The sequence below is a fragment of the Acipenser ruthenus genome, chromosome 13 (assembly GCF_902713425.1).
Source record: "Acipenser ruthenus chromosome 13, fAciRut3.2 maternal haplotype, whole genome shotgun sequence".
Classification (NCBI taxonomy): Eukaryota; Metazoa; Chordata; class Actinopteri; order Acipenseriformes; family Acipenseridae; genus Acipenser; species Acipenser ruthenus.
In genome coordinates this window covers 29,542,309-29,561,437 of record NC_081201.1, presented here as the reverse complement: position 1 = coordinate 29,561,437, position 19,129 = coordinate 29,542,309, and the positions used below count along the sequence as shown (strand labels likewise).

The window sequence follows — 19,129 nt, the reverse complement described above, 5'->3', positions numbered from 1 at the left end:
CTTTATTGTATTTCCAATAATAGTTGCTGCCTGTCACCTCAACGTCTGCAGACTACATAATAATTAAATTAACAGTATACTGAATTTTACCCAAATGGGATCTAAAAAGTCTATAGGAGGCAGGGAGTCTACAGTATGAGAAAAGTCTGGAGATGATTTGATTGTGAAAATTCAAGCGACACAGTAGGTCAGCCAATCGGGTATCAGTACCAAGAAAATGTGAAACAAATAAGTGAAAGCTTTTGTTCTCCGATGTGGAACCCAAAAAACTACTTGAACACTCGCAAACTAAAAAGTGTGTGAAAACTAGGGCACTTTAAGGGTCTACTTGCCTAATGATAACATTACTCATACTCTGCCTCTAGCCATATACCATAAAGTTGAATTATGCGCTTGTTAGATCTCTAAATCTAAGCAAGGTCGGTTCTCATCTGTACTTAGACAAGAGTCCTCCAAGGAATAGCAGGTGGTCGCTCAGGACCCTTTTGGACCAGGGTATTGCCTGGGGTACCTTTTGGATTATATTCTAAACTAAGGTCCTGTTTGCTTGGAGTCCATGGCACTTTTTCAAAGACGAACAGGGAGGTTAACATTATGGAGTCTTCTCTAGGTTAGAAACCTATTCATCCCACTGTATATTTGTTAATCCTCTCTGGCTCCCCTTGTAAACATCCTCCTATAGGTGATACTGAGGATTACTGCTTCATATGCAGTGGGGTGTGAGAAGCATCTGTGGTAGAAAGCTAACTGGGATTACATCATTAAGGGAAGTACAAGTGAGTGAGATCTGCAGCTTTTTTTTTATTTTTTATTTTTTTTTCAGGTTACTGTCATGTTGATATTTTATGACTAGGCTATTTATATTTCCAGAGTGATGTTCTTAAAGTGGCAGTGCAAGATATTGTAGTGAATCTTAAACTGTCTAATTACAGTATATTGATTTGTTGAGATCTGTCTCGCTTTCTCATACACACACTCGTGCTGCTCATATGAACATTCTTTTTTGATAAACTGCTGAAGAACACAAACTTTTTATTTAAGTATCTAACTACAATGTTTATAAAAAAAACATTACAGCACAACACAGTGCTTTCAGAATACATAGCTTTCTAAATATGACCTTTATAGAATGAGTTGCAGGATCTCATATTCAGAAATGGATGGGAAGTTGTTCTGATTGAAATAAGAGAATTCCTCTTCACCCTGACTCTCAGGAAAATCTTGTTTCCCTCAGCTCAGCACATCAACAAAACAGTTTTCTTATGTGCTTCACAGGGTGCCAGTTCAGTTAGTATTGGGACATATAAACTCCTTTTTAATACTGTACATACCAGTACCTGCTGGAATTTCAGTTCAGCCCTAAACATATATATTTTCTGTCACCCCAGCCTGGTTAGATTTAATAAATTATCCAATAGATTAAAAAGGTACTGTTTTTCACTCTGCAAATATCTATGAAATCCAGTCCCTAAAATTCTTGGTATTTAAGATTATGCAGGCAATGTCATTTATATATAAGAGAGACAAGATTCATATGTCATTCTACTCTGCAAGATAATTTATGAATCAGTTATCTCAGGAATGATTATTTTAAACCTCTAGGCAAGGTCATTCCACAAAGACTGTGGCAAACAGGTGCACTGTTGCCAAAGACGTGCCAACGCCTCAAGAATAGTGACCCTTAATCAACATATGAAATATTTTCCTCAGGGGCAAAAAATATTTCAAACTGTCCACTCCTATATCTACAAATAAGTAATTATTTGCTTCTCTAGTTCATGGCAATAACAGAGCTTTACATTCGATTTCAAACTGTTCACAGGTTCATCTGTTTACAAAGCAAAACCAGTACAACAGGGCATATGCATTGTATCTTCACAATAATGATTTATTGACTGTTGATAAGGAAAAATATTATTTGTGCTTTACAAGTAACTATTCCATTACTTTGTTAACTAGCTTGCTAGCCTTCCACCTTTAGTACTCCAAAACTATTTATCCAGTGTTAATCACACCATGTCCCTATGGTGATAAAGAGTGAATATCTAAACACATGAAATGAACCTCCTAATAAAGATATGCAAACAACCTCTATTTAATTAAATCAATTAAAAATAAACCTGTTAATTAAATATTAAATACAGAATTCTATACAGTTCTAGATATTTTAAGCTTCTGAAACAGAATGCAATTAGCCCTACATTTTGGTGTCTGTTATATAAATGTCAAATGCTAAAATTCTATATCCAAAACATGGCAGCTATATCTAGTCATGCACTACTTGTCTATTACTTGTCAGGTCGGAAACAATTTACTCAACAGGTAAGGAAACAAACTAGTTATTTTAAAGCAGTAACTAAAAAGGTGGAAAAGTATGAGTTTGCAAGCTCTACTCTACATTTAGCAAGGTCTATTGGAGTGCTAGTTTCTAATTCTGGCCAGGGTTCTTCTCCTAATAAAAACAAAGTTCATGCATATATCTTACCTTGATGTACTAAAACGTACATTTTAAAGGGAATGAATGGGAAAAGAACCAGAATTAGAAATAAAATAATAAAAACTGTAATAAAAAAAGAAATAAAGCAGACTAATATTGCAAAGCTGCAGTGAGCAGATTTGTTGCCATCCAAGCTACAGTAAAGGTGAATTTCAACACATCATTAAAAATACAAAAGTCATAATCTAAGAACAAGGGGAGCTTGGTAACAGAGAAAATGCACTGATCGTTAATTTAAAAAGTAAAAATTATAATACAGCATGTGTTGGTTCTATTATACTACACTGTCTCTTATCCTCTCATCCTTGGGCGATGGAGAAGATAAAAAGCTAACCCTCCAAATGGTTTAATGGTCAGCATAGCTGCTTGTGGGTGTGAGCCCCAGACACAATTGAAAAAACTAAGACAGCCCCATGTGGGTGTAGCCATGATTCACTGACCACAGGTGCAGTCTTGGTTCTGGGAAAATACAGTTTTTAAATGTTTTAACAGCAGCCAGATACTCACACCACCAGTAAATTACATACAAAATGCCTCATTGAAATAAGTGCAAATACAAACAAATGGCTTCTATAGGATGTAATTGTTGTCCTATAACAAAATATAAAATGAACTATGGTATACTGTCATATGCCTTCAAGACATTATTATTATTATTATTATTATTATTATTATTATTATTATTATTATTATTATACAATATGCAATAACATCTGAGTGTATACTAGAAGACAGCAAGCTGTTATGTTATTGTAAGATAGAAGGTAATATATCTTTATAAAATGATAATATTAGGTTAAGTAACAAGACCATTTTGAAAGTAAATATGTGTGAATACTTACTCAGAAGAATCTATAAAGTATATTACAAGTGCACCAATGCTGAGAGCAAAGACTAAGACAACCTGCAAATAAAAACAAAAAGACAATTAGACTTCAGGAGTGTCAAGCTGCTAAACGAGCACATGCATAGTTCAGTTATCTACTACTACTAAACGTTAAATCACTCAATAAACATTTAAATGATTGCCTAGTTCATCCAGTACAGTTTAGGGCATTTTTAGTACATTCTGTATTGCTGCTGTATTAATAAATAGACAGCACTGTTTATTCAATGTTGGTTCTTTCTTGCACACATGTGTTCACAGATTGTGATACATTTTCAAATTCATAATGCAGTACAGTCAGGTTGTATTTCACCTTTTGTATTTCAAAGTACATAGAACCCAAAACCAAAAACTATAAATTCACCATGAAGAGGTGCTTTTTTATTTAAAATGGTAGTATATCTCTTGTTTTTAGCAACAATCTAGGAACCAAACATTCAAACTAATTAATATGGTCAGTGTATGACAGATATCCTTGAGAACAAGCATCCCCTAACACAGTTCCTGTAAGCAGTCTCTTATTGGAATAAAAAATTAACTTTATTATAATTATAGTTCTAATGAGCTGTGGGGATTGTGGCTACTGAGATGTCTCTAAATAAATATCCTAGAGTAAGAAAAAAATAAAATAAAAACACACAACACGTCATAATTTGGGCACTGAGAGAGAGAAGATTCTTATAACCAAAATTGTCAGAGCATGTTCCCTTCTCAGTCTCCTTTAAAAGGGGCAATATATTCTGAACCGGTTAAAGAACAGTGACAGTAATACAAATAAATACACTATCAATGAAAGGGTCTATCAGCACACAACACCTTAAAGCTGAGGAATAACAATAAGAAAACAAAAAGAAAAAGAAAAGTCATCTCAACCCTAGACAATATTTGGCTATTTAAACCCACCTTACATTCCAATAAATGGACTGATATTTACAGGGACTAGGAAAATTGCTAACTTCCAACAGTACACATTAAGGGGCCAATTTCCCACTGTGGGCAAACTGCCCTGTGATTGGCCCATAGGAGAAAATATAGGACTACATGTAAAACAGTATCTGGAATTAAACGGAACCCTGCAGTCTTCAATGTAAACTGTACCCAAGTTTAAATTACTCAGTACACTGTGATATACATTTACATCACATATACAGCTATGGCCAAAGGTTTTCCATCATCCTATATAATTAATTCATTTTGCTTCATAGTAGAATTAAACCTGCTGGAAAATAGCCCAGGGGTTTCTGAAGGCCAGGAAACGCATTATTTACTGATACTGCTGTGGGCCTAGTAACTTTTCTTTAAATCACTTGTGTTTTAACAATGAATAATACACTTCCATTTAGCTTCTCAACATTCCTCTGAGAAAGTGCTGAAATCTTTACAAAGTAAAAACGATACAGCCTTGTCAAGCAATAAATTGCACTATTTAAGGCCTAAAGTAATGTTAAACCTTTTGCTGCTTAATGTATGGAGAGTGGTAACATTGAATCCAATCAATCTCTTTTGTTGCTTAAAGGCATGAAATTGTAAAATAGGTTGCACACAATGTAAAATGTAACAGCTCACCTACACTAAATACAAGTGGAATTTAATATTGTTACAGAACTAATACGATACACATTGGACATGTGCAATGGCAGAACTACAAAGCAAGACTGGTTTAAAAGAAGTATTATGATGTTGTGTCCTAAATGTATGCATTTACAAAATACATTCTTCCTGCCAACAGTGACACACAAATGCAGTGTGGCCCAGATGTACTATTATTTGTGCGGCACTTAGTCCCGTACAGTACGAAGCCAGGTTAACAAATGTCAATCACAAGTTTTCTAAATCCCTAACTACAGAGACAATGGTCTGACAGTGCGCAGGAATAGAGAAAAGCAAGTATTTGGAATACGTGGTTTACATTAACTAATATTCCGCAAGATAGCTCAGTATTCCACATGTCATTCAGAATATTCTTATTTTGGAATACTGCTTACCTTATTCTGAATATGCTGTTAACATGAGTTGAATACAGTTTAAAATTACAGTTGCTGCCAGGATTGTTTTTCTGTCTACCCATACATACAAATGAAAGTAAAGACTGTTTCGCCTTTACAATTTACTTGAATTTAAATCCTTTTCTCAATGTCTGCGTACCACAGTTAACAGCTTTGTTGGTATTGACAATGTGTAACTCTCCTACCATTAAAAAGATACACTTGAGTTTGTCAGCATGTGTTTTGTAAAGCTCATTGTGAAGTTTGTGTACTTTTATTGGGCACCTGACCATTACATACATTTGTCAGTTAACAGCAGGCTCTTTAAGTACCCTGCTTAAATCTTGCATTGACTGTCAGACTTACAATAAACCCTAATCCACGGAACACATGTTTATCCTGATTAATTAAACCAATAACTGGTTCAAATAAGTAATTGTGAAAACCAGAAGACCCTGTGGCTCTCTAGGACCAGGATGAGAGACCCCTGCTCTATAGTGACCAATTTTACAGGAAACGTGTAGCTTATTTTTCAACAAGGTTTATTAGGCAAGTAATAGTCCAAATATATTTCATGCAAATGTATTACCCTGGTAGTTGTGTTAAGTCTTGTCCCTTATCCATGGTGCTGAAACCATATCAAAATATTTTTTGTAAACATTAGGTTCATAAAACATCACCTAACTAATGACACAACTGACTTTCAGTTTGTAGCAGTGTTAACATTCATTCATTTACAAAATTGGCTTTTATCGTAAAAATTATACATCACAACTCATTCTTAAGTTTGCTTCTTATGACTTGTTGAAATGTTTAGTTTATCTTCTATGATACCAATCATAAGAACTGAATAGAGATTTAGTAAATATGGATAATATTATTCTAATATCAATACATATGTATTTTCTACAAGAAAAATTGAACAATGTATTATGTAAAACGTGTTCCTCAAAAATTTAAATCACCATAATTCACTTCTGTGGATACTGCTCTTGGCCAAATATGTAAGATTTACTAAAAGTTGAATATTACTTATTATTTTAATACAAGATCTGAATGTCATTTTTATTAGAGCTCAGTCCCCACATAGTAGCTGTGGATGTACATACAGGTATTCCAAATGCAGTAACCTAACCTAGTGATCTGACTTCAAGAGTGAGGTAAAAGGGTAATAATGTACTAAACTAGGACATCTCCTTTATTAAGTAGGTTGTTGGCAGCACATCAAATTAGTTTTAATTCCCTGCATGTTAAAAGACATCTTGGCCAGACAGGGAACCTCATGAGATTTCTAAAAGGCTTTTATTATTAAGGCAATGATGCTTGGAAGTTCAATGTTTGTCATATTCATTATTTTTTTTGTATTCACTTGATGCAAGTATTATCAAGGTCTTGCATGAAACATAAAACATTTTTCATAACACACAATGCACATGACTTGGTCCTTACATCCAGAAAATAGTATATAACAAAGTGGTTAAAGCTAATTAAATAATTCCATACACTACCTGTTATGCATTTTCATTCCCTTTGCATAGATCATACCATATGTATAGTTTTGAAAGAAGCAAATATTGTAGCAATTTGTAATTTAAAAAAAGATATACCTGGTACAATACCAGGTTGCTAGGCTTTCAATGTGCTTACTTCTAGGTAGTCTGTTACTGTTTTACTACCCAGATCATTTGACCTTAAACGTGTCTAAGGGTCAATGCAAAGTCATTGGCTGCAAAGCACGTCAGTCATGAGGGGAAGCAGCTGGTTGGTTAATGACAAGAAAAGGGCATTGAAGGAGTGGGGACAATTTCACTGTCAATTTCAGAATATGTGACTTTTGTTTAATCTACCATAGTTTTAAACATATTTGCCAAGTCAATGTGAAAACAATCAGAATAGGGGTATTTGAAAAATAATTTATAAAAGGTTAACTGACTGAACCTTGGACCTTTTTACTATGTAGACATATCAATGGTGTTCAACAAAGGGAGATCATACCATGCATAATGAATGACCAAAAGACTGATTATTTTTCCATGATGCACGTATGGTCTGCTATTCAGTATTGTTCAGATCCTAATTAGAAAACCCCTAATAAAATTTTCAGCACTTTGCTCATTGTTTTTTTATATTCAATGGGGATTTACTGAGCATGCTGTCTTTCAAGTAGAAAACAGATGTGGCTTCCATTACTGTATAAGCTTTTATAACCCTGTTTGTCCAAAAATAACTCAATAAAACAATTAACACTGCATGGGCAAACACGTTGCAATGCTCTTTTTGAAAACACAGTAGAATAAGGGATTTGTTTTACAAAAACATGGCCACAAGCTTATGCTAGTTACAATGTGTCCAACTGAGTTTGATTTCCTTTAGGTATTGAATCCTCAAGCTCTAACCTGACACAATGATCTTCATCTGTTGGAATTGTATAAAATTGTAGAATTTCATGGTTGCTTATCTAATTGTAAGTACATATAATGATGCAACCAACAAAGAAAGTCCCTGACCTGTATACTTTATATGGATCAATATGGTTAAAAATATTAGATCACAGAAATTCTAATTACAAATCCAATAGTAGGTCATTTAATTTCCTGAAACCAGGTAAAACACAATCAGTGACCAAGTGAATCCAGTGGGATTAAATAAAATGTGGCCTAAATATCTTAATAGCAAGGTAGACAGACAAAAGACTTTAAACATGTCCATTGTAATAAGAGCTACGGTTAAAAGCATTACCTGGAGAGGATTAAATGGGACAGGTAATCTTGTTCAATGCTAACTTACGACCTTCAGCTAACAGAAATGCCACGCTCACTCAAGTGTGATGTTCAAAAGGTAAACACTTCCAACACTGATACTGCAGCCACTTGAAGTGTATTATTTTCTTACAAAACATTATTAGAGAGCTCTTACCAAAAAACTATACAAAATGTTATTGGAAATGTCTGAGTGAGGTTCTAAACAGCAGTGGATCCAAATATTGTAAAACCTTCCATGCATGGCGACCTCATATGGGACAGATTTAAAAAAAAAAAAAAACCCTTTTCTAATCTAGCTTGGGTTCTCGATATTTTAACATCACACTAAAAAAAGGCACCTGGCAAAAACAGGTCTGACTAAAATGTGACGTAACTAATACTCTACATAGGTTATGTAAACAATGGAGTGGGCTATTGAACTCCGATCATACCGTACATTGATACTGAAATTATTACACGCCTATGGATTGTTGCTAGACAAATTACATCAATTTGCCAAGTCATTTTATAATTCTAAATAACCTGCGTACAGATTTGAGAAATTTGAGAAATGTGTATTTGTTGGAATCGTATTTTTGAGCAAGAATATAGCTTGTGGGATTTTAGAACAGCAACAACTTAGCCCGAATCAGAGTTTCTTTTGAAAGCACAGTTTATCCTGAGCATTTCCAAATATGTTTTTTATTTATTTATTTATTTTTATATATACTCTTACCCATTGAAAAGAGCTGTGCTGAGCTGTTAACAAGCTTGGAAAGTTCCATGTCATTTGAAACTACCTAATCTCTTGTTGAGAGCTACTTTATGCACACAGACACACACACACACACACAGACATACACACACACACACAGACACACACACACAGACACAGACACACACACACACACAGACAGACAGACAGACACACACACACACAGACAGACACACACACACGGACATGGATACACACACACACACACACACACATGGACACATCCCTTCAGGGAGTTCAAGACTCACTGAGTCACCAGCAAAAATATCAGCATCCTCAGTATATAAAATTGCACTTCAGTATCCCACTCCTCATTTATTTTTAAATAACTTAAGAAAGGGGAAATATATGTTTAAATACAAATGGATAGCCACAACAGTACATATGTCCCCAGGGATCATTACATCTATCCACTGTCAAAGGGTGCTTTTTAAAATAAATTGTGTACTAACTACAGTATTCTGAAATGATAGTTGCTTTTCTAAAGTGATCAGCAGCTCTGAAGTCACTCTGAATGCTGGGATGAAATGTTCTGAATGGAACATGCACTAGCAAAGACATTTATTTGCAGTGCCTTTGACACTTCAACTACAGATCACATAGTTACCAGACGTTCAGCCCAAAACACTGACCTAATTAAAGCTGTAGTGACTAAAGAAAAGGAAACTGGTTCTTTGTTAGCAGGGGTTGTAAAGCAATCAAATCCTTTCTCTTGATTTTTCTGTGCAAACAGAAGCAGTGCAAATGCACCACAGTCAAGGTTATTTCAGTTCCAGACCTGCACAAAAAGAACAGTAATAATGTAGTTTTCAGTTTATGGACGCTGACATATTACCACTTCATATTAATGTCAGACACTGGTTACATAAATGTTGTGAATAGTCCTGGGCACCCTGAGTGTCAGATTATCTTTTGTGCATTAAAAGTGAAATTGCAACCTTCTAAATTAGATTTCCCAATAGCTATTAAGCATGATATTACAGTTATACCGCCCCCCTTTATAACGCCACCCTCGCATACCGCTAGCTATTCTCTGAACAAATGTAAAAAAACAGTTCTCTTTATACCCGTTATATCGCCACCCCACTGTCCGCCACCCGCCAACTTCCCAAGCCAAGCAAACGTAAAATATACGCATTGTAGTTTCCTTCATTGTAGCGCCAGCGAAATAATCATGGCCAATTAAAACAACAAAGTTATGCAGTTAACCTTTGACTCGCTTTCCTAATTCGTTGTTAACTGAACGTTCATACCAATGTCATCAACACTCCCGCTCCCAAAGCAAAACAGAAAGTACAAAATTGGTGAGTCGACCCTACATTTAACACCAGAGCAAAAGAAAAAAATCTGCATGTATGCATCTGAAAATAAGAAAGCAAGTCAGCAAGACATCGCAAATGTTTTCTCGCCTAAGTGAGGCATATACTGTTAATTGCAGGACAATTGGAGACATTTTAATGGATAAAAATAAAATGGCTTACCTTAATGGAACGGGTCGATTTGTTAACCTGAAAAAGGCTTGACGCAGTCTAAAATAAGTGACTTATAAACCACAGTAAAACAGTACGGTAACAGGTTTGTTTACGTGCAAAAGTTTCGCACAAATTAAGGCGGACTTATAAAAAAGCATCAGTTTTGTAAACAGCAGAATAGTTTTTATTTATTTATTTATTTATTTATTTTGTTATAAAAAAAAGTGTTTGCCTGTACATATTCAACATTTTTTTAACTGCTTAAAAAGGAATGCTGTTGAGCTTAAATTGTTTTGTGAAATAAACAGATGGCATCGTCCAATGGGGGAGGGTATTCAGCAGGCGTACAGTCGTTCCACAAACAGTAAAGTTCAAATAACAGTACAGTAAAAAAAAAAAAAAAAAAATGAAATAAAATCGTATGCTTTTTTGTTTTTATGCAATTGTTATTTGGGTGATTTGAAACTAAATGAGTGTTTTATTTTTTTATAATTTATTTATTTATTTTTTATATAAACTGTTCCTCAAAAGTAACCATCTGTGTTTCACACAGATGGGAAAAGATGATAAAACGTTACTAGTATACCTACTGTTGTGTTAAGAAAAAAAAAAGATTCATGTTTTATTAAAATGGCCTGGAGATACTGTAATTGTATACCTAAAACATTTTTCTCACTATAAATGCCACCCTCGCTTATTGCCCGTTTTTGCCCATGGTCCTTACCTGGCAGTATAACAAGGGTTTACTGTACTTAAATTGTAATATGGGCTTATGAAAGCTTTATTATTACTGAAAACAATTTCTGATTCCGGTAACCCTTTAAGTAATCAATGCAGATGAACATAAAATAATTAATACAATGGGAAGAACATAAATAATTAGCCAAGAAATGTAACAGATTTAAAAGTTATGCTCAAAATACATTTAAAATTGCCCCAACATACGTGTGTTGATTTGATATGTGACAAAATGTTTCAAGTATTAGGAAAGTTCTTTAACATACACCACATACCATGAATGTTTTCAAAGTAAAGAAGGGAATGTTACAGTTGAAATGATAATATAATATGTTTGTCACTGCTGCTGTGCCTTTTTAAAAAATCCTCCTGTATTTTCCACTCAAACATTACAGTATTCTCAAACCCACACGTCTGACACACAAAGTGAGGATAGTCCCACCCTTGCTTCCAAGTTTTATGTGAGGTATACAAGCAGCATTAAAAAATTGCTTCTCCAGATCAGAAATAAATTCACTTCATTTTTCTTTATCCCCCTCAGATAACATATTGACACAAACTTCCATGCAAAACTTCACTTTCTAAAAAGTACACCTGGCAAACCAATCAATGCATTAGGTCACCATGACCTAGAATGAGTGCTTCAGAAAAATGATGTCCAATCTGAAGTGCAATGAACGTTGAATATGGCAATACAGTTTCTAAAGTGATAATTCACGATTATTATTATTACAATCTTTTTGTGAAAGAAAACAAGAAGAAATATAAATTACAGCATACAGTACTGTTTACAACTTTTGATACTGTACGATGAAACAACAAGAAATACAAGTGGGCCTCCAAGCAACACATACTAAAATAAACCAAATGTTGGGAAGATGCTCTGTGTAAAGTCTCCATGTTTCTGTGTGCCCTTCTGCCTAACAACGGCTATCCAGCTAGGCTTATTACAGACCACTTAAGGAAATGACACTGTCACAGCATCATTCATAGAAAAGCACTATTTGTCACTATCTTGACAGAGCTACAGAGAAAAACAGATGTTGGGTCCTGCTTGCCAAATTGCTTCCTGTAGAGGACAAAGAATAATAACACTTTTTATTCTGCTCATGCAGTCTAATATTATATATATATATATATATATATATATAACGATCATGTATTGCTGTGTATTTCAGGTATGTAGTGTCAAAGGCAGTGGCCTATATCTCACTAAGGACAGTAGCAAAGGATAGATGTTGTTCCATGCTGCAGAAAACAAGCAGTTCTTGTTGTCCATGTGTGTTACAGCAAACACAAAGGAGCCCTTTTCTAACAGGCAACACAACTTGGCTATTAAATGTTTGTTTACCAACACATTTCTAACTGTCTTCAGAAACTGATTACATTAGTTGATAATATGGCTTTGTAATTTTAAAATCGCTTTCCATTTGTTTCGTTCATACAAAATGTTTTTTTTTTTGTTTTGCAAACTCATCATATTATTTCAGAAGGATCTTTAAAATAAATGAAAGGCCTTCCCAATCCTTTCAACTCCGGTTACTGTATCAAATCCACAGTTATGAGTTTGAATTGTTACAGGCTGTTCAGAATCAAGTGATTGCAATTAGCAAGAGTGCTTTACCCAGGCAACTGGCTTAGAAAAGGTAACCTGAAATTATACAGCATGACAAGTGGGGTCCCTCTGCTAATCACTTTCATAGGGATTCCTGTAAAAAAAAAATTCTTGACTCCCTCTCAGATCTTACACATGACTTATCTCCTTGTACAGGTAATACACCCTGTATGGCTTAATTTACTTATTGGTCATTTATAGCAGGCTGACCATCATAACAGTAATTAATTACCTAAGAAATAAAATTAGTAATATAAAAGTGATTATATGACTTAGGGGCTTTCCAATGACATGTTCAGTGTGTGTATGCGGTACTCCTAGCCGGAAATACGATTGCCTGAAGTTAAGCCCCTCATCATGTGACAGAGTTCACAGCTTAGATTTCGTTTTGAATCCACTGCTCTTTTAAGCTTGCAATTCAACAGCTGAAATCACTCCATACCCAGTGTCCAATCAACTGTCTCACTAATTAGGTGATTAAGTGCATATGCTTCTGTCATAGTCACTCAAGCGCATCATGGTCAAGGGTGAATGATCGAGTGATTAAAAAGAAACCATAAACATTTAGTCAATGTCCATTCATACCATTTATACCTTATTTTTTTCGAACTTTAATGTGTTATAATAGCGATAAGTTTCTTTTGATGCTTGGTGATATATATGCGCCACAATGTGTTTCACACAATTCAAATCTGAAAAGGAATGGATATCTAAAAATGCTTTGAGTGCACATGTTTGGTGTTCCATCTGAATTGTTCAAATATTGATTGGTTCTAAAACAATACATTTTGTTGAAATTCAAAACGTTTGTTTACAATTCACACTTACTATGTTTTAACCTGGGACTTCCATGTGAGAACTCAAACTGTCTAATTTAATTAAGCAGTACCATGGACAGCACCTTAAAAAGTATCTCATTGAGGAAACTCAAAACTAAAACAGCAAAGTCCACCTCATCATGATCTATACAAAATACACGTTTTTGTTAAATAAACTGAATTTTAAAGCAGAGAACATTTTTTTAAAGCAAGCAGTCTTAAATGGGCAACAAAGAAAATTCATGAAACCAAATGTATAGAAGTATATTAGAAGCTTTAGGAGATGTTCTATTCAAAACCACTGTAGCATTTAAAAACACACACTGTTTTATATTTAAAATTAGGTTAAACAATAAACTAGTGTTTCTAGTGACCTTCATGCATAATTAATGTGATCAGCTCTCACATTTGAAATGTTGCCAATAGTGTGTCTGAACAAACAAAAGAAACATGAAACCGATTGCCTATTAGATTCTCTGAAGACATTTCTAAACATGTCATCTAGTTATGAAAACAATTTACGTTAAGAAAGCAGTAAGTTTGCACCGATTTTAAAAGGGACAGGAACAAAATGAGGCACGGAATACGGGACAAGTGTCATGTCTTATTTTTTTTATTTATTTATTTTTTACACAATTTTGATTTTGTGTTATCCCACTCATATTATCCCACTTCAGCAATTGATATTTGCAAAATGGGCTATACTTGCTTAACGCTAAACACAAGCAGTGCATATTTGGAACCGGATATTAAATGTCACCCAACCAGGTACGCATTAATTCTCATCTCAGGTCTTATTGTAAATCTTGTCATTTCAAGACCAAAAAAGCTATTTCAACATGATCTACATTACATTGCAATGCTTAATGCTATCTGTGTTAGGTAAAAACTGTCAATTTGATGCATGCAACGTATTTTTACAATTTATCATCTACACAAAGATGTAAATGGCTTAGGTATGATGACAGAGATGGCTGTTTACACTTGGGTTACTGAAATGGCAGGCATGTGTCACATTGCAGCTTTCTATTTATGTATGCACATAACTGCTGCTGAGTGATGGATAGAAATGCTATGTGGTCTTCAAAGACCCCCATTTGTCTGATGTCCTGTGTAATTACTATGAGCTTCTCAGATAAATTATAAGATTCCTTATCAGGTAGTATGGCTCAATTGAGTTGTCACAACTGTCATATTATATCAAATAAAATAAAGCTTTTCTAGCCTCTCCATAACATTTAGTGCCCAATTCAATTGACCTTTGAGCTGGAAAAAGGTGTGTGGGAAACCATTTTAAACTTCCACTGACCATGTGTTTAAAGAACCTTGAGTTCCTGGAGCGCTAGACATCGTAAAAATGTAAAACATCGTTTTTTGACCTGTGTTTTCTATTTTACACACGATGTAGATATAAGATTTATGTATTTATTTTTAAAAGATAAATATTTGTCTTTTGGTTTGCACCACCTGCTATCAACAGTGAATATAAAACACATTATATAAAAACAAGTGCTATGTGGTGGAAACACCAGCCATGTGTACAGAATAAATTATTTACACCTACTTAGCTGAATGCTACTTCTTATGGCCTGCATTAACAAAATCAATATTCTCGAAGCACCTTTTCAGTAATCGAACACAATACAAAGCACTCAAGCTTATCTAAAAGGGTAGTACTCTTTATACCACAAGTGTTGGTACACAGTATTCAGTGTGGGATAACATGCTTACCAGGACTAGTTTCAAATGTGTGTTTGCTTACATTCCAGTCCAGTGGTACACTGCTGAAACTGACAGACTGAGCTCAATGTTCTATCTAAAAAGCATAGCATAGTCTGTTGAAAATGAAAGTAAAGATCCACCAGGTAAAAGAATCCCTGAATTAAATTGATTTAAAATAAATTTACAAATGTTGTTATTTATTTAAAAAACAATATACACTTGTGGTATAAACAGAATATTGAATGATGAATGATTGAGTAATGTAAGCTTTTATTGATTTATAGATGATTTATAGATGGGTCAGTCCCAGCACAGTTGGCAGAAAGATGGGTCAGTATTCACTATTTAAACTGATCTACATAAAGCCAGCAGTAATCAACTTGAATATCAAACATAAAATACTGACAAAAATCTTTATTTAATTCTTTGAATTTGACCCATTAAGGGAATATTCCTGGAACTCTATAAAATTATAACTACCAGTTACATTGCCAGCTCCATATGACTGCTAAAACACAATGATAATGCTTCTAAGAATATTGTGCAAATTTACTGAGTATTATATTCCAATACTAAAGCTATTGTGTGCTTATCTTCTTTACTGTTATCCACATAAGTGTATCAATTGAATACAAACTGATATTTATCTAATTCTGAATGGCAATTTAAACCAGGGAATATTACTTTGAAAATACAAAACTGAATTCCCTTTCAAAATGCACTAATAATGCCTTAAAAAAAAGAAATCCTGTATTAAATCATTGAAACTATTTCCGTTAGAACTCATAATTTAAGGCACCGCTGTAAATCCGTACAGTGTTTCATACATTTCTATTTAAGAACACAGTGCAATAAGATGTTTCTTTCAGTTCAAGATTAACAACAAAAGGAGTTATTTCTGTGCAACTTATACAATTTCAGAAGAGGGGACATTTTATGGTGCATTTAACTTAATATGAAAAATCACCTAATAATAAACCAGTCTTGACTATGTATTTTTTTCTCATTTTACATTTTTTTTTCAAAATCCTCCATAGCCAGACTTGCTTATCTTTCTACACTGGTACAGATCTAGGTATCTGGCCTTGTTTTGCTTTCTGCTAATACAGATCTCATCTGCCCACCACTTTTGGAGTCTCCTATTCTCTGTATTTGTTTCCCAGGGATAACCAAGCTATATACTTTTTTCTACTGAAAGGGCTTATACCCTGAGACGTTGCAAAATGTATATGGGCCACAATTAAAGTGTGAGATTGTTGCTGTTGTTGGGATGAAATAGTGTGTTATAACTTATAATTGAGCTAGGCAGAACCAGTGTTTTGGGTATCAGGGTGTGCCCTTTTCCTATCAGGAAGCCTGGTCATTCCAAACTGTCTCTGTGGTATTTTGCATAGGCTTATTATTCATTAATTGTGCATGTTACTGTAATTTTACGGTAATAATAGAAACAAACACACATTTTAATTACTAAAATATCAACCAACTCTAAAAAATATCCCTAAAAGTATCTTTATCTGTATATGGTGGCAGCACAGCATTTCACTTATAACAACGGTCACTTTGAATGGCGCATGGATAGACATTGTCCTTTATACTTTATTTTGCCTATATTTACCCTTTATTCTTGACTGTGGCAAGAATACATATTGGACTGTCAAGTACAGCTGTTGAAATGACAGAAGATGTGTATTAAACTGAACGAGTTAACACAGGCAATTTCTTGCTCCAGTGAACTTCCTTCTGACTTAAACATCCCCCTTTCTGGTAAAAGGCTCTTGTTTGCTTGGCAGGTGCGGGATCAGATCAGTGGCAGCCAGGCTCTGGCAGGCAGCAGATGAGTGATTTATTGAGGAAGCATTGTAAATAGAAGAAACATAGCTAAGGGTCGTGGAAACAGCTGGGCCACCAAAACAGCTACTCTCAGGGATTACCAGTTTGCTGCACCTAACCTTGTAATTTGCTAAATAACAGTAAACCCCTAATATGACTTGTATGAACCACCAACACAGATGGTTAAAAAAAAAAGATACTTGTTCTACCTCAGCCAGTGCTATCCACCACACTGTTAGCATGGCCAGTAGTCCTTTCTTTGTAGATATTCCCTGTGAGGTTAAGCAGTCTGAAGCATGGCTCAGTGCAGTGTTCCCATGTCTGACCCTCAAGATCCATTCAGACCCAGTTCAATCTAGGATGTAACAAAATGCATAGTGCTTCTGAAACGCACCAGCAGTATTGGGACAGCTTCAAGAGGAACCTATTGGTTTTGAGGATCTAGGGGGCTTATATATTTTTTTATTCGCTACAAGCAATTTAGACATGAACCACATATTGTTGGTGTAGGTCCTCATGGTAGAATTGTGCCAAAAATATTCTCAGGATTGTTTATATCCTCCCACTAAGTCAGGCACCATTAATGCAGCTGATCAGAAATGATGAATACACTTAGTGTTTTACATTAAAGCCTGATCAAACAAATACATTCCTCTAAAAGGCCCATTTGAACAATTTCTAGTCAATGAAGATCAACAAAACAAAGCAAGTCCAATTTGTTAATAGCAAGTCCAATTTGTAATATTTTAACGGTGGTTGGATTTAGATCTGAATAGACCCCAGTGTAGTCATTTTTAATAAAGACATTTTTAAGTGTAACAAAGTGTGTTCAAAACAAGATTTAAAACATATAAAACCACAGACCTAACAAAATGTTATCATAATATACCATATATTTTCATTGTTCATTAAGTAGCCAATGTATTGACAGTTAATTATGCAATAATCTCCTTTATGTTGCATTGTATTACCTTTGAAGCACATTACAGTACTTTTTAATGCCTGCTGAAATATTCCTAGTATTGTGAGCGATATAATTAATTTTTTTTTTTTTTTTTTTACAAAAACGTCAGAAGCTAAAGCCCTGGTAAAAATAAAACATTTTCAATCATTTTAACAACTAATTTCATTAACCAGCTTTACCTGCCTGCAGCTGGATGAAATCACCGGCACTCTGCTGCAAGCATACAATAATTATTATTGTTTTTTTCTCGACTAGATGCCCATTTGCAGCATAACAGCATGTGACAAAAATACAGTGTTTCTTGGTGGTAAATCTCCCTCCTGACCTGTGAGGGTGCCAAGTAGTGAGAACAGAGTACCTTGGATGGGCTGGCCTGACAGTTCTTTCCCAGGGTTCAAGGAAAGTCGGCCAGCTAGAAAGGGGACAGAACTCCGGTGCATTAACTCATCGACCCGGAAGGGAAACGATGTGGCAGTTGCAGATTGGAGGAGCGGCTGTACTCGTTTACCAAGGGGTCATGTGTGACTGCATAAAAAAGGGGAAGGAAAGACGCAATCTGTTCCTTCACTTTGGTTTAAGAATAGAACCCAGAAGGACCTGTGAGAGTACCTGTGACAACGTATCGTGAGGGTTTGTTTGTTTTGTCACTAATTGTTGTTGTTTGTTATTAGTAGATGGCTAAGATGGGAATATTATTTGGTCACCAGACCGGGATTGAAAATAAACGTTTGTACCAACTGGATTATAAACCTCTTGTCTGTTGATTACTCCCCGCATCACTCCTGCACCTTTACTCAGTAAACCACTGTGCCACACAGCAACTTTAAACAAAAACTAAAAATAACAACAATAGACATTTGTTACTAAATAATACTGCTTATTGCTCTGACCTCAGAAGAGATGCTCCAGAAGAATGATTTTGGACATTGGCAGTGTGGCATTATGCAGATGTTTGGACGCATACAGATTATTATACAATGACCAGATACATTCAGAACAGCAAGGTGGGATAGTTTATGTTTTCTTTTTCATGTAGTGCTGATGTACCCTTTAACAATAAGTCAAGAACATTGCCGATTTATACTA

General features: G+C 34.8%; 1 protein-coding gene across 25 annotated transcripts in view; it reads right to left on the bottom strand.

Annotated features, from left to right (window-relative positions):
• Positions 1 to 19,129, bottom strand: part of LOC117418354 (calcium-activated potassium channel subunit alpha-1a-like) — a 143,856-nt gene that overhangs the window by 87,766 nt on the left and 36,961 nt on the right. For all 25 annotated transcript variants that reach the window (XM_058985040.1, XM_058985039.1, XM_058985046.1 and 22 more), the window contains exon 3: positions 3,340 to 3,401. In XM_058985040.1, coding sequence (XP_058841023.1) covers positions 3,340 to 3,401 — 62 coding nt within the window. The remainder of the gene's footprint in view (positions 1 to 3,339; positions 3,402 to 19,129) is intronic.